A 24,321-nucleotide genomic window follows, 5' to 3' on the forward strand; every position below is an offset into this window, starting at 1 on the left:
AAGGCCTGCTTACAAGGTTGGCCTTGGCTGGCAGCTGAGAACTTAGGTTTCGGGAGAGTTCTCACCATTCCCAGAACTGATAAGAGGCGGACTCTCTGTGCCTATGCTGTTTGTACAAACAGCGTGGTTTATGCTGAACACCTGCTTTCCCTCTGAGAGTCTGGAATTTCGGTATGTGCTGCGCAGAGGATGCCTACGTGACTAGCCCCAGTAAAAACCCAGGGTGCTGAGTCTCTAAGGAGCTTCCCTGGTAGGCGGCATTTCACACGTGTGGCCACAACTTGTTGCTGGGGGAATTAATCGTGTCCCATGTGATGCCCCTGGGAAGGGACCCTTGGAAGCTGCCTCCTGGTTTTCCCTGGACTTAACCCGTGTACCGTTTCTCTTGGCTGATTCTGCTTCGTATCCCTTCACTGTAATAATCATGTTACACACTGAATTCTCTGAGTTCTCCTGGAGAAGGGCTAAAACTGGAGGTGGTCTTCGGGACACACAGCACAATTTCACACTGAAAGACCAGAAACATTGGTTCCAGTTCCAAGTCTGGACTCCACTTACTAGCTGTGTGACTTTGGACAAATTACTTAACCTCTCCTAGTCTCCATTTCCACATCTGTAAAATGGGGGTGATGCCAGAACCTACCATAGGGGATTGTGGTGACAATTAAAAGAGTTACTACAGTAGAGCACTCAGAACAGTGCCTGGCACGTTGGAAGCAGTTGATCAATGCTAGGTCTTATCTTGGTTTCCCCTCACATTTCTGAACTTCTTGTCCCCAGAAATGCCTTCCCACTGTTGGTACCCATGCACCGACATCCCCTTTGATGAAAAGAATAAATCTTAACACCTGTGTATATTAAAGTCATTTAGTGTGTCACCCCTCCCAAAGATGTCCTCTTTTAAAAAGAAGAAGTTAGGAGGGCACTGCATGGCCAAAGGAATAAATCTATGACTGTAGAATTTTGAACAGAAATAGGCCAGTGGGAAAAATTATTTGGGGAAGGAAAAGGCTTTCCCAGAGCCCCACAAAATACAGCATCTACTTTATCTATGTCTGGAGTCACTGTATAACTACAGAAATTGTGGGTTTCTGAGGACAATATTCTTGACAATATGCTTGTCAAGTTGGGGCTGGCTCCTAATAGTTGCAGTGATTTGCTGCAATCATGTCACCTCCCAGAAGGGAGTGCAGAAAAAATTCTACTGTGGTTTGGGAGGTGCTCAAACGTCCCATTCACTGTTGCTGGCTAGCTGGTTAGGTATGTGGAGCAGCAGGTCCCAGGGCGTGCCCACAGCTGGCAGGCACCCAGCTAAGCGCAGCATACCTCTGCAGTACTGAGAGCACACCCGGGCCAGCAAAGGTAGTGTGTTACACTGGACAGCCTGGGTCTTCCTGATTGTCGTCTGGAGGGCCACAGTGGCCTGGCATGGACAGTGTGGACTCCCAGAAACTGGCTCGGAGGGGCTTTTGGCCAGTGCAGTTCTCAGCAAGAAATGGGGTAGGAAACAGGGAATGGATGAGAAGGAAGCAGGTGGAAGAGTTAAAAAAAAAATGAGAGAACCTGAAAAGCCTCCTGAATTAGGTGTTCAAAGGTTACAGCTCAGCTATAAACCCCTTGGGTTGAGTCTGCTTACTTAATTAAAGCTGACACCATCTTCTTGATTCCCTGGGGTTCTTCCCCTACTCTGATTTACTACGAAGAAGGAGGCAGCCATTTTCTTCCCTCCCACCTCTCTCTCCGCCCCCTTGATATCCCTAGAGAAACCACCAGCCCTTTTTGCTTGCGGGGTGATGGTAGCAATCAGATGGACAAATGGGGGAGGAAACAAAAATAAAAGGGCAAATAAATAAAAATATAGAGTGGTTACAAAGGTTCAGCATCTTATCGAGGCCTTAGTCATTGTCAGTTTCAGTTCTCAACTCTTTCTTGGTTGGATGCCTGAGCCTAGTGCTTATGCGCTTGTACTCTGAATTCAGACAGAACTGGCTGTAAATGCTGTTGCCACTTAAAGACACAAAGCCTTGGTCAAGTGCCCACCCCTCTCATTCGCACTTTCCTGTCCTTCCTTCAAATGAAAGGAACAGTAATAATTCTATCACTGGGTTCCTGAAGGATCCAATGAGAAAATATAAGCAAAACACTAGCCTGGTGTTTGACATGTGGTCAACGTCCTATAAATCTTACCTGGTTTTGTTATCAGAGGTATATGCGCAGACTGATTCAGTAACAGGCTCTAGCAAATGATGATCCACTGTCTGTTTTTGCACAGCCCACAAGCTAATAATGATGTTTATAGATGAACATTTGCAGTGGATTTGATGAGAGTGAACACTAACTTTGAACCCCAATTAAGTGAAATGTTATCCTCCCAAAAATAAATTCCATTCTTTTCACTACACTGTACTATAAAAACAGTAATTATTATATTTTGAATTTTGTCAAGAAAAAAATGTGGAAATATGTTTTCTCTCTTGTTTTATAAGTACTTATATAATATCCTCAATATTACCCATTGGCCCATGAAGTCTAAAATATCGACCATCTGGCCCTCTACAGAAACAGTTTGATTCTCGTTCTAGAACAATCTACCACTATCTATTAGTAGGCATTTACTCTTTATACCAGTATTTTCTATTTGAAAATGACCTAAGAATATACTAGGCAGTCTCTACTAATCAGGGGACATACCTATAGTTCTACGGTGGGATGAGATCCCTGGGAAAACTTACAGAGACTGTTTTGATATCACTTTCAGAGACTGAACATAGAAACAACTGCGACAACCTCACTGCCTCCTGAGCTCCCTGATGACTGCCGATCCCATCCCAAAAGCCAGAACCCAAAGGTCTTCAGCCTCTTATAAACACCTATCTCTGCTTCAGATGAGCTTGGCAAGACTCAAATGAATCAATCCATGGGCAAGGATTATCCATCTTCTGATGGAAGCCAACAGCCTCTCTTCTTATGTTTATGTTCTTCTTATGCTTATGTTGTGACAAGGCACAGTGTCACCACTGCCAACAAAGAACAAGTGCAAATCCAATGGGCCCAATTAGTCAGGGAATGTGGGACTTTCCTGAAACTCTTTCCTGGAAGTCTGGAATGGCGGCCACATCACTGGCCAGACAGGTGCACTCCCCATCCCCCAAGCCCCAACTGAACCCAAAAGGGCTCCTGGAGGTTCATACAAACCAGCTTCCTCATTACCCAGGTGCCAACCAACTCCAATGCTCCCTCGACCCTTGTTTGGCCTGTGATAATAGACACAGGGAGAGTCTGGCCCCGTGTTCCGTGAACTCTGACTGCAGTCTTTCACGGACTAATCTTTAGCGTGATCACTCAGCTCCCCAATGCATAAGGGCACAAAGAAGCTCAAAGAAGCACAAAGTCTACTGGAATGTCTTAAGGTCTATGCTACCTTCTCCGTCCCTCCAGCCTTTCTGCAGATAAACACACAGCAGTTCTAACCTCATATTCACCCCAATCTGGAGGCAGGAGAGGGTAAGTCAATAAAATAAATGCCACAGCAGCCCTGAACAGCTCTATGCTAAGGGGTTTCTGTACTCTCTGGAGCAGCAGCCCCAATCCTGATGGTAAGTCTCTTCAACCGCACCATTAAATTAACAAGTAACGGTGCAGACTCTGTCATCCTGAGATGAATAACAAAAATCACGTTGCGGTGCCCATTCCAGGCAGGTTGAATCACCCCAGGCCTATAGAAAACCTGATTCCCTGGAAGGCAGAGGCACCAAAGGCCCACCGATCAATAAGCAGAGATCCAAGTGGTAAGGAGGGGAAGCTACCGGCCTTCATACAGCCCGCTTCGTGTTTCTACAGCATCTCTGGCCATTCCTACATTCAGTGTCACTCACAAATAACAACTTGTCACATATTGGAATTTTTTTCTAGCTTCCAAGGGCATGTTAGAATGTTTGCAAACTTTTCTCCTTAAGAGACTAAGTTATCAACCACGTCAGTGAAAAGATAGAAGCAACATCTAGGCACACAGAGTCCCTGACCAACAGCAACTCCTGTTCAAAAGGCCCAGATGCTAACCAATTGCTGGGAATTTGAGATGCATTTTTCCCAGAGGAATCTGCCACCTGCTTAACCAGTTGATCGAGGTACATGGGCCAAGGGCATACAGTGTGCCTAGCTCTGTGCTGAGAGCTGGCATGTTCATTTCATGAATGTGAGCAGTAAATCTGTGCCGAGTTTCCACCATTACCCCTGATTTCACAGATGATAAAACTAAAGTTAGAGGAGTGCAGGTGACTTCCCCCAAGGTCACAAGGACAACAGCCTGCAGGACTGGATTTGGATCCAGGCAGCTGGACCTCAGAGTGTACGCCCTCAGCCACTCAGCAATACCACCGCCCTCCAAGCAATAGTGATTGGATCAAGCCTAATCCATATTCTCAAATCTTCTATGCTGAAAACTATAAGACATTATTGAAAGAAATTGGAGGAGACACAAAGAAAGGGAAAGCTATTCCGTGCTCAGGGATTAGAAGAATAAATATAGTTAAAATGTCCATACTACCCAAAGCAATCTATAGATTCAATGCAATCCCAGTCAGAATCCCAATGACAGTCTTCACAGAAATAGAACAAAGAATCCTAAAATTTATATGGAATAACAAAAGACCCTAGATAGCCAAAGCAATCCTGAGAAAAAACAATAAGCTGGAGGTATCACATTCCCTGAATTCAAAATATACTATAAAGCCATCATAACTAAATCTTCTATGCAGAAATGAGGGCCAAGTTCCAATCTGAGATGCCAAGGCCTCCCCTTTGCCTGCTGTCGCAAGAGCAAGAAGGGGTTCTCTGATGCCCGGAGGGGTCTGGTGTTTGCCTGGGGTTCTCCTGGATGGGAACAAGGCCTGAGATTCTAGAGGGCTCTGGTGTATGTGAAACCAGAGGATGTCTGTGCTATGGACTGAATGTCTGTATCCCCCACAAATTCATATGCTGAAGCCTGTCCCCAGTGTGACGGTGTTAGGAGGTGCGCGTTCGGGAGGTGATTAGGTCATGAGCATAGAGTCCTCCTGAATGGGATTAGTGCCCTTATAAGGAGAGACCCCAGAAAGCTTGCTTCCTCTCTCTGCCCTCCACCATGTGAGGACACAATGAGAAGACATTTATGTGCAAACCAGGAAGGGGCTTTGCCAGACACTGGATCTGCCGGCACCTAATCTTGGACTTCCAGCCTCCAGAACCATGAGAAATAAATGTTTGTTGTTTAAGCCACCCAGCCTATGTTATTTTTGGTATAGCAACCCGAACTAAGATAGTCTGTGTCCTGTTTTTATCAACAAGCCCGACACTAGTCAGGGACATCCTATGTTTCCAAATAAAGAAGTTTCTGTAATACGAATCGTACCACTGTAACTCAGGGAGCCCAAAGCGCCATTTCAGTTTAGTGATATTTTTTAAGATGTAAGTTCATTTTCCTCATAAGAAGGGCTTGCATTTATCTCCCTACAGGGCAATAATGAAACTAATCAATCCTCCAATAAACTTAGGCAATGATTAATAAATCAGTGTCAGATAGAGTCATCATAAACTGGAGAGAGCGATGATAAAAAAAACCAAAATGCTGTATTGCCACTGTACCCTCTGTGGTCAAAAGAGAAGATATTTATTGATGAGAGACCGACATGAAGGAATTATTAATTACTGTTTGGCCCCCGGAGGAAGGGAGGCCTGCCAGCACTCGCCCATAGGCTCACAGTGGGAACTGAAAAGATCTGGGCCAAAATGGGTGGCATTTTTCGTTCCACCCACATTCATTCCTGGCCATTCAGCAATTCAGCTGTGGCATCTCCAGACACAAAAACACTGCGCTCACAAATTCCATAAGCCTTGAGAGTTGGCGGAAACCTTAGAGACCATCCAAACATCTAGAAGCATTCTGGAAACCTCTCTTTCCTTCCTTCTCCACTTCTAATCCACCAGCGAGTCTCACTGGTCTACCTCCAAAATATTTTCTGAACCTGTTCATTTTCACCAGGGCCACTGCTGCCACCCTGGCTTTGGCTACCAACATTTCGTACCTCCAGTTGGCATTCCTGTGTTTATTTTATCAGTCCTTCTCAAGAGCACACACATACATTCTCCATGTGTAATTCAAATAATCCACACACCTGCTTAAAGCTCCAAGAGATTCCCCTGTACCCAGAATAAAATCCCAATTCCTTACTAGGTGTATTCGTTCCTGGGGCTGCCTTAATAAGGTACCAACAACTAGATGGCTTCAAACAACAGCAATTGATTCTCTCACGTTCTAGAGGCCGGAGACCGAGGTTTCAGAAGAGCCACACTCCCTCCAAAGGCTCTAGGGGAGAGTCCTTCCTTGCCTCTTCCCTCGTGTCTGGTGTTGGCCATCAGTCCTTGGCATGCCTTGGCTTACAGCTACATCACTCCAGTCTCTGCCTCTGTCGTTATATGATGTTCTCCCCATGTGTCTCTGTATTCACATGCATTTTCCTCCTCTTATGAGAATGCCAGTCAATTTTGGTCCAGCCTAATGACCTCATCTTAATTTCATTACATCTGCAAAGACCCCATTTCCAAATAAGGTCACATTTACAGGTACCAGGAGTTAGGACTTCACTATATCTTTTTGGGGGGCAGAGTTCAACACAACATGAGGCCTCCCCGGCCCCCACAGTGTGGCCCTGCCTCCCCCGTCTCACACATCCTACCCTCTCACACACTGGGCTCGCACCACACCCACCTTCTCCCCGTCTGACGTGCACCATGCTCTACCCATCTGGCACTGGTCGTAGGTCCTACTGGATCGCTCTCTGTCTCCTCTTTGCACAACTGGCTCCTTACTTATCAATTAGCTTTGATGTCACACCCTCCAAAAGCTCCTCTCTGATCCCCCAATTTAGTGTTTCAGAGAATCACATCACCCCATCTCAATTCTCTGCATAGCCTTGCACTCTGATATTGCCTGATGCTTTCGTTCACTGGTTTACGGTCTGTCTTCTCCCTCTAGGATGTCAGCTCCACGCATGCAGGGATCTTGTCCATCCTGTTCACGCCTGTGGTCCAATACCTGGAACAGTGCTTGGCATCAAGCTCTCAATAAATATATGTGGAATAAAGGAATGAGTAAATTCTTATTTTACAGACGAGGAAACTAGGGAGCAGTAAAATGATCATATGAGCATTTCTACTAAACTACACAACCTGGATATAGAATGTGCATGTCCCTCTAAACCCATGACCAGCAAACTTTTTCTGTAAAGGGCCAGAGAATAAATATTTTAGGCTTTGCAGGCCATACAATCTGTGTTACGGCCACTCAACTCTGCCAAGGGCAGTCAGAGATAATATGTAAATGGATGAGTGTGGCTGTGTTCCAAGAAAACCTTCTTTATGGACACTGAAATTTGAATTCCATATATTTTCACATCACAAATCTTATGCTTCTTTTGATTTATTTTCAACTGTTTAAAAAGGTAAAAAAATATTTGTAGCTTACAGGCCATACAAAAATAGGCAGCAGGCTGGATGTGGCACACAGGCTGTAGTCTGCCAACCCCTGTTCTAAATTCACACATGTCTATTGACAGACATGAGAGACTGTTTTTGGAAAGCACAGTAGTAACAGTAGCTCATGCCAAGCCCTGTACTGAGCACTGTAGCATAAGGGCATGTACCGGATCAGGCGTGCAGTGTATTGTCCCCAGTTAACAAATAAGAAAAACCGAAGCTCTGAGATATTAAGCTACTTACTCAAGATAATAGAGAATTAACCAACAGCCTTAGGAGTGGAACTCAGGCAGGCTGACTCGATTACTTTATACTCTGACTTTGCTGCATAATAAAATGATATTAATGGTAAGGATAATATTAACAACAAGTCGAAAGTAATCACTAACCAATATTCCAGGAACTGTTTACGGCACTTTATAAACTGGTATCCGTCACAGCAATTCTGTGAGGCAGGACTTCTTTTCATCCCCATTTTACAGATGAGGAAATACTGGTGCGAGAGGTCACCCAGCACGCAGGAGGCAGAGCCCGGAATGAAGCTCAGGCCATCGACTCCCAAGCCCTCCTCCTGTCCAAGGCTGTGAGCACCTCACCAGCCAGCCCCAGTCCGCTCCCATCCCACTTACTGGCCACCTGCAGCCACACTTGGAACCACTGAGTCTCGTTCAGGACCTCCCGGCAGGTGTAGTTCCCCTCATCCTGCAGGCTCAGCGCCTCAATGTGCAGGGAGCTGAAATTCGCCAGGGAGAAGCGCGGCTCGGCTGGTGGGAGGCTGGAATTCGAGGACAGGAGGAAGACGGGCTCCGAGTCATTGCGGTACCAGGTCACTAGGCCCCTCGGTCCCGAGATGTCGCCACAGGGCAGAGTAATGTTCTCATGAACTTCTCCGATGACAGCAGCCTCCAACCCTGTACAAGGAAAGGTCAGGCTGTGACTACCTTTACTGATCTCTGAAGGATCTCCTTTCTGCAGTCCCTCTATTAGAATTTAAAAAAAAAAAAAAAACAGGAGGAAGGTCCAAGATGAGCAGACTTCTTTGTCTCTCCCCCTTCGAATCTACAACTAATTGGACATTCATCGCTTGACAAAGGATATCTATATAGCATCTCAGGACTTTAGAGAGACCCACACTGCTATACATCGCAAGGTGGACAGACTTCCCTCCGGGAGGAGGTAGAGATAGGTGAAAACTCTCTGACCCCGACCCCTGAACAGCCTAGAGCCTGCGGGCAGCTTTCTTCCAGTGGACGCCCCCAGAACATTGCCGCACACCAAGGACAGGAGGGAGTGCACACCAGAGGAGCGACGGTGGAAACAGGTGAACAGAGCCCTACCTAAGCCCCCCGCAATTACACCTGAGCCCAGAGGGAAGCTCCAGAGTTACACACCGGAGGCAGTGGGGAAAACCCCTACCCGCCATTAGTGGAGAGGTCCCGCCCAGCATCCACAACGCCTGGAGGATCCCGGAGAGAATCCCAAGCGGCGTGCCGGCCTGCCAGCTGCCGCCGCCGGCTCCTCTGACCAGGCTTCTGCCCGGGAGGGGATTGGGACTACCGGAGATCTCCTGGGAGAGGTCCGGGCCTGGGTGGAGCTCCAGCGGCTGGCTACGCCGCCCGGGGGAGAAATTCTAGAGTTCAGTCCCAGCAGCAGGCAGAGTCTTTCCCTGCCATTATCGGAGAGGCGCCGCCCAGCATCCACAACGCCTGGGGGCTCCCGGAGAGAATCCCAAACGGCCCGCCGGCCGGCCAGCTGCCGCCGCTGGCTCCACTGACCAGGCTTTCGCCCAGGAGGGGCTCGGGACTACCGGAGATCTCCTGGGAGAGGACCAGGGCTGGGTGGAGCTCCAGCGGCCAGCTACTTGGCCTGGGGGAGAAACTCTGAAGTCCCGTCCGGTCAGCAGGCAGGGTCTTCACTGGCCATTATCGGAGAGGCCCCACCCAGCATCCACAACGCCGGGAGGGTCCCAAAGAGGAGAATCCCAGGCAGGGCGGCAGCCGACCAGCTGCCACTGAACTCAAGGTATCCAGCTATCCCCCAGACAGGGCAATGGGCTCCCCGAGATCCTATGGGAGAGGACTGGGGCTGGGTGGAGTTCCAGCGACCCGGCTCTGTGGCCCAGGGGAAAACTCTACAGTCTCACAGAAGCCTCAGTGATAGCCTCTGCACAGCACTAGTAGAAAGCACCCATCTGGCAACCACAAGGCTGGAAGACCCTGGGACAAAAGTAGCATAGCTAGGCGAGCTAACCACAGACTGTAGAAAATTCCCATAGCTCTGCTGTGACCCATAGTGGACAAGCGAGATTTTGTGGGCACCGACAGTGACAGAGCTGCAAATATAAGTGATCCTGCCCCTGGCCGCTGGGAAAGCCCATAACACTGCTGCAGAACCTAAGGAGGGAGCACATCTAGGTGGTCTGCAACAGTAGGCACCAGCAGTCTGAAGCCCCCCTGTGACGGCCTCCACAGCTGAAGAGGGAACCCACAGGATCACTGTGACTGTGAGGAGGGGCCCAGGCCCAGTTAGCAACAGCTGATAGGGTTCCTGGTTGGAGCAATATAAACAGCTGTCCCCCCACCACACCAGTAGAAACAAGTGGAAGCAGTAACTAAACTCTATCTCTATGCGGAGGCACAAATCTACACCATCAAGCAATACGAAAAAATATATTAAATCTCCAGAACAGAAGGAAAATGACAAACACACAGAAAACAATCCCAAAGACAATGAAATATACAACCTAAATGATGATGGCTTCAAAACAGCCATCATTAAAAAACTCAGTGAGTTAAAAGAGAATTCAGATAGACTACTCAACGAGTTCAGGAGCTATGTCACAAAAGAGTTCGATACTATAAAGAAGAACCAAACAGAAATACTGGAAATGAAGAACACAATAGAGGAGATTAAGAAAAATCTAGATGCGCTGAACAGCAGGGCCGATAATATGGAGGAAAGAATTAGCAATTTGGAAGAGAGGAATATGGAAATGCTGCAGGCAGAGGAGGAGGAGAGAGCTAAGACTAAAAAGAAATGAAGAAACTCTCCGAGAATTATCTGATGCAATTAGGAGATGCAACCTAAGGATTATAGGTATACCAGAGGGAGAAGCAAGGGAGAAGGGGGCAGAAAGCCTATTCAAAGAAATAATGGCTGAGAACTTCCCAAACCTGGGGAGAGAGATGGAACTTCATGTGACAGAAGCCAATAGATCTCCAAACTTTGTCAATGCAAGTAGACCAACCCCAAGACATATAGTAGTGAAGCTAGCAAAAGTCAACGACAAGGAGAGAATACTAAGGGCAGCCAGGCAGAAGAAATTTACCTACAAAGGAACCCCCATCAGGCTTTCAGCAGATTTCTCAGCAGAAACTTTACAGGCTAGAAGAGAGTGGAGTGATATATTCAAAAATCTGAAGGACAAAAACCTGCAGCCAAGAATTCTCCACCCAGAGAAAATATCCTTCAAATACGATGGAGAAATAAAAACTTCCCCAGATAAACAAAAATTAAGGGAGTTCATTGCCACCAAACCTCCTCTTCAAGAAATGCTCAGGAAAACCCTCATTCCTGAAAAATCAAAAAAAGGAAAGGGACTACAAAACCAAGAGTAAAGGAGATAAGTAGAAGGACAACAACAGAGAGTAGCAGCTCTCCATCAGAACAGACTAAACCATGGGACAAGAAACAAAGGAAATTCAAGAGAACCGGAAAACAAGATGTAAAATGGCAGCAGTAGGCCCCCACATTTCAATAATCACTCTAAATGTAAATGGATTGAACTCTCCAATCAAAAGAGACAGAGTGGCAGGATGGATCAAAGAACAAGACCCAACAATATGCTGCCTCCAGGAAACACACCTCAGCCCCAAAGACAAACACAGACTCAGAGTGAAGGGATGGAAGACAATACTCCAAGCTAATAATGAACAAAAGAAAGCAGGTGTCGCTATATTAATATCAGACAAAGTAGACTTCAAAGCAAAACAGGTAAAGAAAGACAAAGAGGGACAGTATATAATGATAAAAGGGACTCTCCACCAAGAAGACATAACACTTGTAAATATATACGCACCCAACACAGGAGCACCAAAATTTGTAAAGCAACTCTTCACAGAACTAAAAGAAGACATCAACAACAATACTATAATAGTAGGGGACCTCAACACCCCATTAACACCAATGGATAGAACATCCAGACAGAAAATCAACAAGGAAATTATAGAATTAAGTGAAAAATTAGACCAGATGGACTTAATAGATATATATAGAACACTTCATCCAAAAACAGCAGGCTACACATTCTTCTCAAGTGTGCATGGAACATTGTCAAGAATAGACCATATTTTGGGAAACAAAGCAAGCATCAATAAATACAAGAGAGTTGAAATAATATCAAGCATTTTTTCTGATCACAATGCTATGAAACTAGAAATCAACTACAAGAATAAAGCAGAGAAACGTGCAAAAATGTGGAGACTAAACAACACGCTACTGAACAAACAATGGATTATTGAAGAAATTAAAGAAGAAATCAAATATTATCTGGAGACAAATGAAAATGAGAACACGTCATACCAAATCATTTGGGATGCAGCAAAAGCAGTCCTAAGAGGGAACTTCATCGCAATACAGGGTCACCTCACAAAACAAGAAAAAGCTCACATAAGCAACCTCAAATGACATCTAACAGAACTAGAAAAAGAAGAACAAACAAAGCCCAGAGTCAGTAGAAGGAGGGAAATAATAAAAATAAGAGCAGAAATAAACGATATTGAAACTAAAAAGACAGTAGAAAGGATCAATGAAACAAAGAGTTGGTTCTTCAAAAAAATTAACAAAATCGACAAACCCTTGGCCAGACTCACCAAGAAAAGAAGAGAGAAATCTCAAGTAAATAAAATTAGGAATGAGAGAGGAGAAATCACAACAGATACCAAAGAAATACAAGGGATCATAAGAGAATACTATGAAAAACTATAGGTCAACAAATTGAACAACCTAGAAGAAATGGACAAATTCCTGGACTCTTACAACCTCCCCAAACTGAACCAGGAAGAAATGGAGAATCTGAATAGGCCAATCACAAGTAAAGAAATAGAAACAGTAATCACAAACCTCCCCAAAAATAAGAGTCCAGGACCAGATGGCTTCTCTGGAGAATTCTACCAAACATTCAAAGATTTAATACTTATCCTTCTCAAACTATTCCAGAAAATTGAGGAAGATGGAGTACTCCCCAACACATTCTATGAAGCCAACATCACTCTGATCCCCAAACCTGACAAGGACAACACAAAGAAGGAGAACTACAGGCTGATATCACTGATGAACACAGATGCAAAAATCCTCAACAAAATTCTGGCAAACTGAATACAGCAATACATCGAAAAGATTATACACCATGATCAAGTGGGATTTATACCAGGGACACAGGGATGGTTCAACATCCGCAAGTCAATCAACGTGATACACTACATTAACAAAATGAGAAACAAAAACCACATGATCATCTCAATAGATGCAGAGAAAGCATCTGACAAGATCCAACACCCACTTATGATAAAAACCCTCAATAAAATGGGTATAGAAGGAAAGTACCTCAACATAATAAAGGCCATATATGACAAACCCACAGCCAATATCATACTCAAAGGACAAAAACTGAAAGCCATCCCTCTGAGGACAGGAACAAGACAAGGCTGCCCACTTTCACCAATCCTGTTCAACATAGTGCTGGAGGTGTTGGCCAGAGCAATTAGGCAGGAAACAGAAATAAAAGGAATCCAAACAGGCAATGAAGAAGTAAAACTCTCACGTTTGCAGACGACATGATCTTATATATAGAAAACCCCAAAGAATCCATAGGAAAACTATTAGAAACAATCAACAGCTACAGCAAAGTTGCAGGGTATAAAATCAACATACATAAATCAGTAGCATTTCTATACACTAAAAATGAACCAACAGAAAAAGAACTCAAGAACTCAATCCCATTCACAATTGCAACGAAAAGAATAAAATACCTAGGGATAAATTTAACCAAGGAAGTGAAAGATTTATACAACGAAAACTACAAGACTTTCCTGAAAGAAATTGACGACGACATAAAGAGATGGAAAGACATTCCATGCACATGGATTGGAAGAATAAACATAGTTAAAATGTCCATACTACCTAAAGCAATCTACAGATTCAACGCTATCCCAATCAGAATCCCAAGAACATTCTTTACAGAAATTGAACAAAGAATCCTAAAATTCATATGGGGCAGCAAAAGACCGCGAATTGCTAAAGCAATCCTGAGTAAGAAAAACAAAGCCGGAGGCATCACAATCCCCGATTTCAAAACATACTACAAAGCTACAGTGATCAAAACAGCATGGTACTGGTACAAAAACAGGTGCACAGATCAATGGAACAGAATTGAAAGCCCAGAGATAAAACCACACATCTATGGACAGCTAATCTTCGACAAAGGAGCTGAGGGCCTACAATGGAGAAAAGAAAGTCTCTTCAACAAATGGTGCTGGAAAAACTGGACAGCCACATGTAAAAGAATGAAAATCGACCATTCTTTTTCACCATTCACAAAAATTAACTCAAAATGGATCAAAGACTTAAAGATTAGGCCTGAAACAATAAGTCTTCTAGAAGAGAATATAGGCAGTACACTCTTTGACATCAGTTTCAAAAGAATCTTTTCGGACACTATAACTCCCCAGATGAGGGAAACAATAGAAAGAATAAACAAATGGGACTTCATCAGACTAAAGAGTTTCTTCAAAGCAAGGGAAAACAGGATTGAACCAAAAAAACAGCCCACTAATTGGGAAAAAATATTTACAAGCTACTTATCCGACAAAGGATTAATAACCATAATATACAGAGAACTCACACAGCTTAACAACAAAAAAACAAACAACCCGATCAAAAAATGGGCAGAGGACATGAACAGACATTTCTCCAAAGAAGATATAAGTATGGCCAATAAAAACATGAAAAGATGTTCATCATCGTTAATCATCAGGGAAATGCAAATCAAAACTACACTGAGATATCACCTTACACCCATCAGATTGGCAAAAATATCCAAAACCAAAAGTGACAAATGTTGGGGAGGTTGTGGAGAAAAAGGAACCCTCATACACTGTTGGTGGGAATGCAAACTAGTGCAGCCACTATGGAAAACAGTATGGAGATTTCTCAAAAAGTTAAAAATAGAAATACCCTATGACCCAGCCATCCCATTACTGGGCATCTATCCAAAGAACCTGAAATCAGCAATCCCAAGAGTCCCATGTACCCCTATGTTCATCGCAGCATTATTTACATAGCCAAGATGTGGAACCAACCTAAATGCCCAGAAACTGACGACTGGATAAAGAAGATATGGTATATATACACAATGGAATACTACTCAACCATAAAAAAGGACTAAATTGTTCCATTCGCATCAACATAGATGGACCTTGAGGGTATTATGTTAAGCGAAATAAGCCAGACAAAGACAAACTCTGTATGACCCCACTTATAGGTGGAAGTTAACATATAGACATGGAGAACCGATCAGTGGTTACCAGGGAAAAGGGAGGGTGGGGGGAGGGCACAAAGGGTGAAGTGGTGTACCCACAACATTACTAACAATAATGTACAACTGAAATCTCACAAGGTTGTAATCTATCATAATCTTAATAAAAAAAAAAAACTGCACACACACACACACAAAAAAACAACAGGTGTCTGCTTTTCAGATGGAGAGCCTCCACCCTGTGGGGAATATTGGTAAACCACAATAACAAACACAGCCCCAACATGGCCCCCCAGCCCGACTCTCCATGCCCTTCACCATGTCACTCTGCAGTGCCCTCCCACCCTGCCCCTGGGCTCGGCCATGTGGCTTGCTTTAGCCAATGGGATGTTAGCAAATGTGATGCAAGCAGAGGCTTCAAAAGCACTTGTGTAATTGGGCGTGCTCAATCTCACCTTCTGCCATCACCTTGAGAAGGACAGGCCCAGGTTAGATCCCAGGGGGAGGACGAAAACTACATGGTGCAGACCCTAGTTGTCTCAGTCATCCTAGCTGAAGCCATTCCAGGTCAGCCTTCAGCCACTTAGTCGATGCCCAGACATGTGAGCCAGCCCAGGCAAGGTCAACAGAGCCAACTAGCCAACCACCCCAGGCCTGGAGCAGGAAGCTCTGATTGTCATTGTGTGATTGTTACATGGCGTTATTGTGGAATACATAACTAATACAGAACACAAGTGCTTTTATTCGCCTAGAACTCCAGAAGGGTGGGAGGAAGAGGGCTTCAGCTTTTTCCCTCTTTCCTGCTGTTCTCTTTGGCTTCTTTTTCAGGTGATGAAAATATTCTGGAATTAATTAGTGGGAATGTTTGCACAATCTTGTGAATATACTAAAACCCTGACTTGTACACACTAAAAGAGTGAATTCTGGGGCCAGCCTGTTGGCATAGTGGTTAAGTTCGTGCACTCTACTTCGGCGGCCTGGAGGTCACAGGTTTGGATCCTGGGTGCGGCCCTACACACTGCTCCTCAAGCCATGCTGTGGTGGTGTCCCACATAGAAAATAGAGGAGAGTGGCACAGATATTAGCTCGGTAACAATCTCCCTCATGGCACAGATATTAGCTCAGTAACAATCTCCCTCAAGCAAGAAGAGGAAGATTGCAACAGATGTTAGCTCAGGGCCAATCTTCCTCACCAAAAAATAAAATGGTGAATTTTATGGCCTGTAAATTATATCTCAATAAAGTTGTTATAAAAAAATAAACTGCAACCTGCCTCGGGACATCCTTCCCTTTTATAAAAGAAAGAGTTTAACAGTTGTTTGTATCTGGCTTTTTGCCTGGTTAGAAGGGGCTCCATTTAAAAGATCAGAAGCCAGCCTGCAGCCACAGGACGTTCCGACTCTCCCCATCTTGGCCACTTCATTCCCAAAAGCCAGGACAAGATGAAGAAAAGAATCTAAGTCACTGGCTGGAAGGCAGAGAATGTCATCAAATGCTACAGGTTCCAATAAGGCAAGAAGTGTTTCCCAGGCTCTTCTCCTCCTGGCTTTGCTCACTCCATTCTTTTAAACTACGGAAGCTGAAGGTGATCTTAGAGAGGATTTAGTCCTGAGATGTGACAGCCCTGTGGGCTGGGTTAAAGATGAGACAAGGTGAGTCCTGGCTCAGTGCAGAAGAATAGGTCATAGCTTAGTGATGTCTGCCACGGACATGGAAATGGTAGTCTTGGACGTGTACTAGTTCTGTGCCTGATCGTCCTATACCCTTTCATTTTACAGTTGAGAAAACTGAGGTTCAGAAAGCCTGAATGACTTACTTAAGGTCTCATGCAAGTCATGGGGAGAGCTGGGATAGCTGTTCAGCTTTTCCATACTGCAGGTCACAGGCATTTACTTCAGTCTCCCACCCAGACAGGGTGAGAAATTAAAACGTAGTAATAGTTTGTGTTACTAAAAGTCATTCACATCGTGTCCAGAGGACCCCCTACCTTAATTTCAGAATATGGACCAAAGGAGGTAGCAATATAAATGGCCATTTTCCAATGCTGCCCTCATATTATCATTTAGAGTTGGGATTGTACCAAAACGTTAATTTTTTCCTAGCAACTTCTCCCCAAGACTAACCCAGCATTTACAATCTGAGGTGACAGTGGAGGCATGAATGTTGTCTGGAGTTAAGTGACAAGACAAAGACAATTTGCCCCCCAAGACAACTCCCAACTTGAAAAACAAACAACAGAATCACACCAAGCTAGGGAAGCCCCTGGGGCACTGGACACAGAGGTGAACCTGGCCTGGGCATCAGAATGACTGGGCTAGGCAGTAGGGGAAGCAGCCCTGGGTGGTGAGCTGCTGCCAGCGTCAAAGCTGGTTCATTCCAGTACGATGATTTCAACCCAGGGTTCTGATGTCCTGAGGCCCTTGATGTTCACAGGGCTGTGAACACTGCAGACAGCTGGGAGAAGAGAACAGACAATTGCCTCCAGCTTCCGGAGACCACTAATCGGAGACTGTGCGTCCTCTCCTCCTCCCCTCAGCACAGTGACCACTGTCAGGTGCCTGGAGGGGTCAGCAGGTAAGGTCCATGACTGAAGAGGACCAGGAGTAAGTACTACAACAGGGAGAGGGAGAACAAATTTGGGGTCACATGCCTTAGGATAAAAGGGGGTGACCAGTGCTCAGTTGCAGGGGAGAAAGCAGGCCCTGTGCTGCCAGATCTTCAGATTTTTCCAGACAAACTGAAAATTTAGACTATGGGAAATTTTACTGTTTTCAAATGATTGCTGAAAATAAAACAATAAAAACTTGCAAGAGCCTAACAATTAGGAACTTTTGGCACTTGCTGCTAGGAAGCTCAGAGCACTATTCCTCCAGGAACCCACCAGAAGAGATCAGCTGGGTGCCAGCGCTGGACAACATGGAAAGCAACACTCTGCAAGTATTCTGGTAACTACACTGCCTCCTGGCTCCATCTCCCTTCCCTCCCTTGGAGTCCCCTCACTGCTTGTCACAATGCCCTGCACACAGTAGACATGCATTCGCTGGAGAATTAAAATCGAAAATATTTTTTCAATTTTTTTACATTCTGTATATTATTGTAAGCAACTCTCTAGTCTTAATATTCCAAGGTAGAGTATAGATGAAGCAGTTAAGTCCTTTCGCTAATCATGTGAAGTGGAAGAGAGCATGCAAGTGTAAAGAGACGTTTTTTATAGGTCTGAAATTATTTCAAAATAAAAAGTTAAGGGGCTGGCCCTGTGGCGGAGTGGTTAAGTTTACGCGCTCCGCTGCAAGCGGCCCAGCGTTTCCTTGGTTCGAATCCTGGACGGGGACATGGCACTGCTCATCAAACCACGCTGAGGCGGCGTCCCACATCCCACAACTAGAAGGACCCACAACTAAGAACATACAACTATGTACCACGGGGCTTTGGGGAGAAAAAGGAAAAAAATAAAATCTTAAAAAAAAAAAAGTGAAGGAAGAAGGCACAGCTTTGAACGCGCTAGCCTGCACAAGTCGGCTTGCAGGGGTGTGTAGGGGAACCCACAGGTTGCAGGTGTAAGGCAAGTTCAACCTTGAGCAGAAGGAGGAGAGAAAAATAAAGGAGCCTCGACTTCGAGCACCGGCGCAGCAGGTCAAACCAGAACGCGAATTTACATCCGACGCTTTATAAAAACCCATTTTCCCCCTACACGTGCCTCTCCAGTTCTCCCACCTTCAGAATTCCCATCACCTCTCCGCAGGTCCTTGCAGCCTGGCCGGCCGCCCAGTCCAAGAGCGTGGGGATGGGATATCTTGCCCTCCATCAAGCGCCCGGGAAAATTCCCTCCTGCAAAGACAGCTGAGCTGCGAGCAGGAAACTCAAGACCCCGCCGGCGCGGCTTCGGGGCCGCGGGCACAACTGGATCCCGCGGAGCCGGAGGGAATTCGGTCCTTGGCTCTCCCCTCCCCACCGCTGCCGGGCAAAACTCAACTTTTTCGTCCAGATCGCGGCCGCTTACCTGCGGCGACCCAGCGGGCCAGCAGCGCCCCGAGGTAGACGAGGACCCGGGGCTGGATGCCCGCGGCCATCTCGCCCCAGAGGCGCGCAGGGGCCCCTCAGGAAACCAGGCTCCGGCTGGGCTGGGTGTGCGTCCCCCGGTGCTAAGTGCTCCTCTCAGGTCCTCGGGACGGCAGAGTAGCTCCACTTTCCGCGGCCCCAGGGGAAGATGCTGGGGGTGAGCCCGATGTCCGGGGCTGGGAGCTGCGCTGGGCGGCTGGCGCGATCCTCTCTCCGAGCGCACGGCCCGGGGTGGGAGGGCGCACCCCGCCCCCTGCGACCGCCACCCTCTCCGGCTCGCGGAAAACAACAGGAGCGGGGATCCCTCCCTCCTCCCATCCAGGCGGGAGCCCGACTTCCTCCACCTTGGCCGGGGGGAGGGCTTTATGCAGAGAGCGCGCTCCCGGGCGCGCCGAGCCGAGTCCGGCCCGACCGGGGGAGGAGCGCGGAGCTGGGCCCTCCCCGAGCCCACTCCGCCCGGGACGGCCGCCCGGAGTCGCGGGGACAGCTGGGCCCGGCAGAGCCCCGCAGCTGCCGCAGGCGGCCCACCCCCTCCACCCCCTTCACCCCCTCACCCCCCTCACCGCTGGCTCGCCGGCTGCTCCCTCCCCGGCGCTCCGGCTGCAGCTCCCAGAGGAGCGTCGCGAGCCAGAGGGGCAGGCTGCCAAGCTGCAGATTTCGGGGTCCCCTCGGCGTCCCGGCTTAGCTCCTCTCGGGATCCTCATTTGTTTTCCTGCGCTCAGCACGGACGCCAGGCCGCCATCGCTGCCCTTTTTCACCCTTTGCAGAACGAAGGCAAGTCCAGGGCAGGAGAAAGACGATCCCGGAGACCTCCCAGCCAAGACCAGCCGCGAGACTCCTGCGCTGCAGTTAACCGGCTGAGAGCGCAGTCGGAGCGAGGGCCGGGGGTCGGCGGAACTGGGTTCTCAGGGGCTTGTTTTCCCTGTTTAGTACCCCAACCCCCATCCAGTCTGATTCCCAGAGCCACATTCCCGGGCTAAAATCCATGGCTGTCCGCCACACCCCCATCCCATCCTTCTGTCCCAGGGAAAACACGGTTATGACATCCTCAGGAAGAGCTGATCCATGAAACAGCTCTACCAGAAACTTCCTCTTATAAAAGAATGCAATTAACACGGTAAAATATTAATTGTAGACTCTAGGAGGTGGATATATGTGTGTTCACATTCTTTCAACTTTTCTCTGTTTGAAAATGTCCCCATCACCTCATCATAAAATATTGGGCAAAACCAAAAATTGCTATTAAGAAATTGATTTCTTCTGTTGCCCAAAGGCCTCTGATTGAAATACTTGTTCGGTGATGAAATCCTCTTGAAACCAGTAAAAAGAAAAGCGTGTTTCGCCTGATGAACTGAGCCATGAAGTTGCACAGATCTTCCTTTTTTGCCTCTTTTGCTCAGTGATTTTAGCTCTTCCTCTGTCTCCTCACAGTTTTCCTCTTTTCCCTGCCTCTTTTGTTTTGTGTTTCATCTTTTGCCTTGTGATGGAAAATCTCTGCTAGGCCGACCTCTTCCTGTATACCCAGTGCCTGGGACCTTGTTACCACCCAGTATATATTTGTTACATAAACAAAAGAAAGTTTATTGGTTTTGATATTGCAAAAGCTCCTCAAGCTTTTCTGACAAACACCTCACATCCTGACCTGAAATTAACAAGATATACGTAAAATCAATAAGTGGCAAGTTTTCAGCTGAGAGTAGGGAATTTTCTGTCACCCTGGTGGTGCCTCACACAGAGCAGGGCCTCAGGATATATTTGCTGAGTCAAATACACTGTTCTTATGGCCAATTCTCCACTCCCCTGAGGATCAACCCTGCAGGACAGCGTTTTACAACACTGATAACAGCACCTCACAATTGCATGGCTGGGGCATTTTTCCAAAGCCACTTTAGAAAGGGAATCTCATCGGGCCCTCCCTACAACCCTTGGACCTAAGAAATCATTCAATCCCGTCTTATAGGTGAGAAACCTACAGCTGTGGGAGGTGAAGCCTAGGTCACAAAGTCCGATGGTGGAATTCATGACTGTCTGACTCTGGGTCGTCCCCAAGTTCCAATCCTGTCACTTATACAAAGGCTGCTATGGTCTGGAGCTTTGGGTGACATCGGGCCAGCAGACATGGGCATTCCCCTGAGCAGGGCTGGAAGGAAGTGGCCTGACCACTTGCTCTGGGTTCTCTGGGACCCCTTGCCCAGGGGACACCCATCCTCTCTGGTTGGGGCACAGGCTGTGGCTGACCCTGAGACAGAAGCTGTTAGGAATCACCCTGCCTGACGTCCAGTCATGGTTCAGGCCACTCTGAACAGGAGAAAATGCCCTGCCTGGAACAGTGACCAGTGAGTTGGGGGCTCACCGTGGGGTCCCCAACAAGGCAGGGGCTTTTCAGAGCCCTGGTTTCACTATCTGTGCCTAATAGCTAACATGGCTTCATGGGATTGTTGTGAAGATAAATTGACATGATTGACATGTAGAGGGGACTTGACAGAGGTCTTGAAGGCATCGGTTGGGGGTCTCTTGTTTGAAAGGAACCATGACAGAGCCTGTCAGGACTCCTGAATCCCACCGTCATCTATGAAACGTGGGGCTCAGACACCTCTGTGCTCAGGCTGCTACACGTGGCTGTTTGTGTTTTGTTTCATTTGTGCCTCCCATGAATTGAACAAACTTACTCTGAACTATGTGCTTTACGTACATTAGTTCACTGAATCCTCAGCACAACCCCAAGAGGTAGGCGTTGTCATTCCCAATTCGCAGATGGCTCAGAGAGGCCAGTTTACGTAGCAAGTAAATGGGGAGCTGGGATTTGAACCCAGCTCTGAGGCGGTGTCATCATGATCAGTCTCGGAGGGAGGACAGAATGGGGCTCCTACCTGACTCTGCAGCCAGTGCTCCTGCAGCCTGGGTCTCTGAAGTCACCAAGCAACCTACTATTTCTGCTCCGCTACTCCTCTTGTCACGGTTCCTCCCTAGAGGTCACGCTGAAAGGTTTCTTAGCAACAACCTGCTTCTCCCTTCAACCTAGAGAGATTCTCCTGGGGGCTTCAGAAAGGGCGAGCCAGTCTGGAACAGCTAGGGTAGCAGCCTGGCCGCTCAGGTCCAGCTCTGAACCCTTCATTTCAGGAAGTACTAAGAGATCGATGACAGAATCCTACCCGTGCCCCCTTGGATGGGCTTGGGATTCACAGGCTGGTACCTCGAGGAACAGGGACAACAAAATCAACCTGGCTTGTTCTCTGGAGAAGAAAGCCTGCTAAACCTCCCCAAAACACCGCCTCCTCCCAGCTCCCCTCTGCCTTCTGCCCAGGAGAATTGGGGTGCAGAGGCTACAGCAAGAAAGTTCTTGAAATCAGGGGAAGTTCCAAGAAGAAGCTGGCAGCATGAAAAATGGAAAATGGAGAGTTGTCAAATGAGTGTCCAATTTTTAACCAAAGCCCAGTGTCTCCTCTCTGGACTCGACATCGGGAGGATGAAGTTTGGTGTTTCTGAGTGACAAAGAACCTTCTGGCAGATCCACCCCCAGAAGGCAAAAGGCTGCTCACAGAGGGATGGGGAAAATGAGCATCCAGTTCCCTGAGAAATGGGCAGCCCGGGCTGAAGAGAGGGGGATGACTCACCCCCATGAGAGATGGAAGCAGCCCTGCCGTGTGCGGGTAAGCGTGCAACCACAGCCCCTCTGGCTGGTGGCAGTGGGGGGTGGTTTGATGTGTTTGCCAGTTTCCACGGTGTAAATACTTCCACTACAGCCAATTCCAAGCTAAGCCTGTGAAGTTACTGACCTGTACGTACAGTTGGCTGTCCTGAGCCAGTACCGCTGGGACAGCCCCACTTTGCCCTAATGAGACAACTCCAAGGTGGGAAGCTTGACAGGATCACCCAGGAGGAGACCTGCTGGGAGCCAAACAGATGACTCAGGTAGGAAACGCCTGTTGATCTCTCTCCTCTTCTTTCATCTCACATTCACCTGTTGAATGCCCTTGTCGGCCAAGACAAATATTACTTTCCTAACTCCAAATTGGGACAGATGGATTGACAACCACAGGTGTATTTAATTTATGGGGATAGAGGAACTGAGTAGACTCAGAGTATCCTGAGAAAGCTGGGATGAAGCATTTTCTCTAAGTTGGCATACGTATTTTTTAGGTAGCATTTGCTCTTTTCCTGACTATAAATATAACATGCTCATTCTAGAAGAATGAAAAAAAACCCAGAAAAATGGAAAATAAAATATAACTATAACCCATCTAGAAATAATCACTATCATTGCTAGAAACATCTAGTATTTTCTGCTGGGTTCCAATGCGTTTGATTTATTTTTTCTTGGTGAGGAAGATTGGCCCATGAGCTAACGTCTGTTCCCAATCTTCCTCTTTCTGCTTGAGGAAGATGGTCACTGAGCTAACATCTGTGCCAATCTTCCTCTGCTTATTGTATGTGGGATGCTGCCACAGCATGGCTTGATGAGTGGTATAGGTCTGCACCCGGGATCTGAACCTGTGAACCCCAGGCTGCCAAAGCAGAGCATGCAAACTTAACCACTACACCACCGGGCCAGCCCCCCAACGCGTGTGATATTTTTTGTACAAAGTTGTGATGACATTTTATATAAAGTTTTGATTCCTGCTTTTTTCTTTAACTTTATAAGTATACATGGTATTTTCTTTTTACTACTAGCTACTCTTTTTAAGTGGAAAAGTAATAAAATACTAATGGCAAAGAAAAAAAAAACAACAACTCCAAAAGAACTTTGCGGACAAATTTGCTAAGTGAAATAAGCCAGTCACAGAAGACAAATACTGTATGATTTCACTTATTTGAGGTACCTAGTGCAGTCGAGTTCCTAGAGATGGAAAGGAGGATGGAGGTTGTCAGGGCTGCAGGGTGGGAGGGGCGAGAGAAATGGGGAGTTCTTGTTTAATGTGTAAGTTGTTTCAGTTTTGCTAGATGAAAAGAATTCTGGGCCGGCCCGGTGGCGCAGCGGTTAAGTTCGCATGTTCTGTTTCTCGGCCCGGTGGCGCAGCGGTTAAGTTCGCATGTTCTGTTTCTCGGCGGCCTGGGGTTCGCTGGCTTGGATCCCGGGTGCGGACATGGCACCACTTGGCATGCCCTGCTGTGGTGGGCGTCCCACATAGAAAGCAGAGGAAGATGGGCACGGATGTTAGCTCAGGGCCAGTCTTCCTCAGCAAAAAAAGAGGAGGACTCGCAGTAGTTGCTCAGGT

At 46.8% G+C, this 24,321-nt stretch overlaps 1 protein-coding gene and 1 long non-coding RNA gene across 3 annotated transcripts in view; one reads left to right on the plus strand and one right to left on the minus strand.

Moving 5' to 3' along the window:
- VSIG10 (V-set and immunoglobulin domain containing 10) overlaps nucleotides 1-19,436 on the minus strand; it is a 38,937-nt gene extending 19,501 nt beyond the window's left edge. The window contains exons 1-2 of one of the 2 annotated variants that reach the window (XM_046640344.1): nucleotides 19,047-19,429; nucleotides 8,142-8,423 (exon numbers count right to left, since the gene is read on the minus strand). In XM_046640344.1, coding sequence (XP_046496300.1) covers nucleotides 8,142-8,423; nucleotides 19,047-19,116 — 352 coding nt within the window. In that variant the 5' untranslated portion in view covers nucleotides 19,117-19,429. Of the gene's footprint in view, nucleotides 1-8,141; nucleotides 8,424-19,046 lie in introns of both variants that reach the window. The other variant, XM_046640345.1, reaches the window with a different exon arrangement.
- LOC124226704 (uncharacterized) lies at nucleotides 18,763-20,460 on the plus strand. The gene is made up of 2 exons (XR_006885348.1): nucleotides 18,763-19,080; nucleotides 19,873-20,460. It is a non-coding gene; the product is annotated as an uncharacterized LOC124226704 (long non-coding RNA).
- The last annotated feature ends 3,861 nt before the right edge of the window (nucleotides 20,461-24,321 follow it).

The sequence above is a fragment of the Equus quagga genome, chromosome 15 (genome assembly GCF_021613505.1).
Source record: "Equus quagga isolate Etosha38 chromosome 15, UCLA_HA_Equagga_1.0, whole genome shotgun sequence".
Classification (NCBI taxonomy): domain Eukaryota; kingdom Metazoa; phylum Chordata; class Mammalia; order Perissodactyla; family Equidae; genus Equus; species Equus quagga.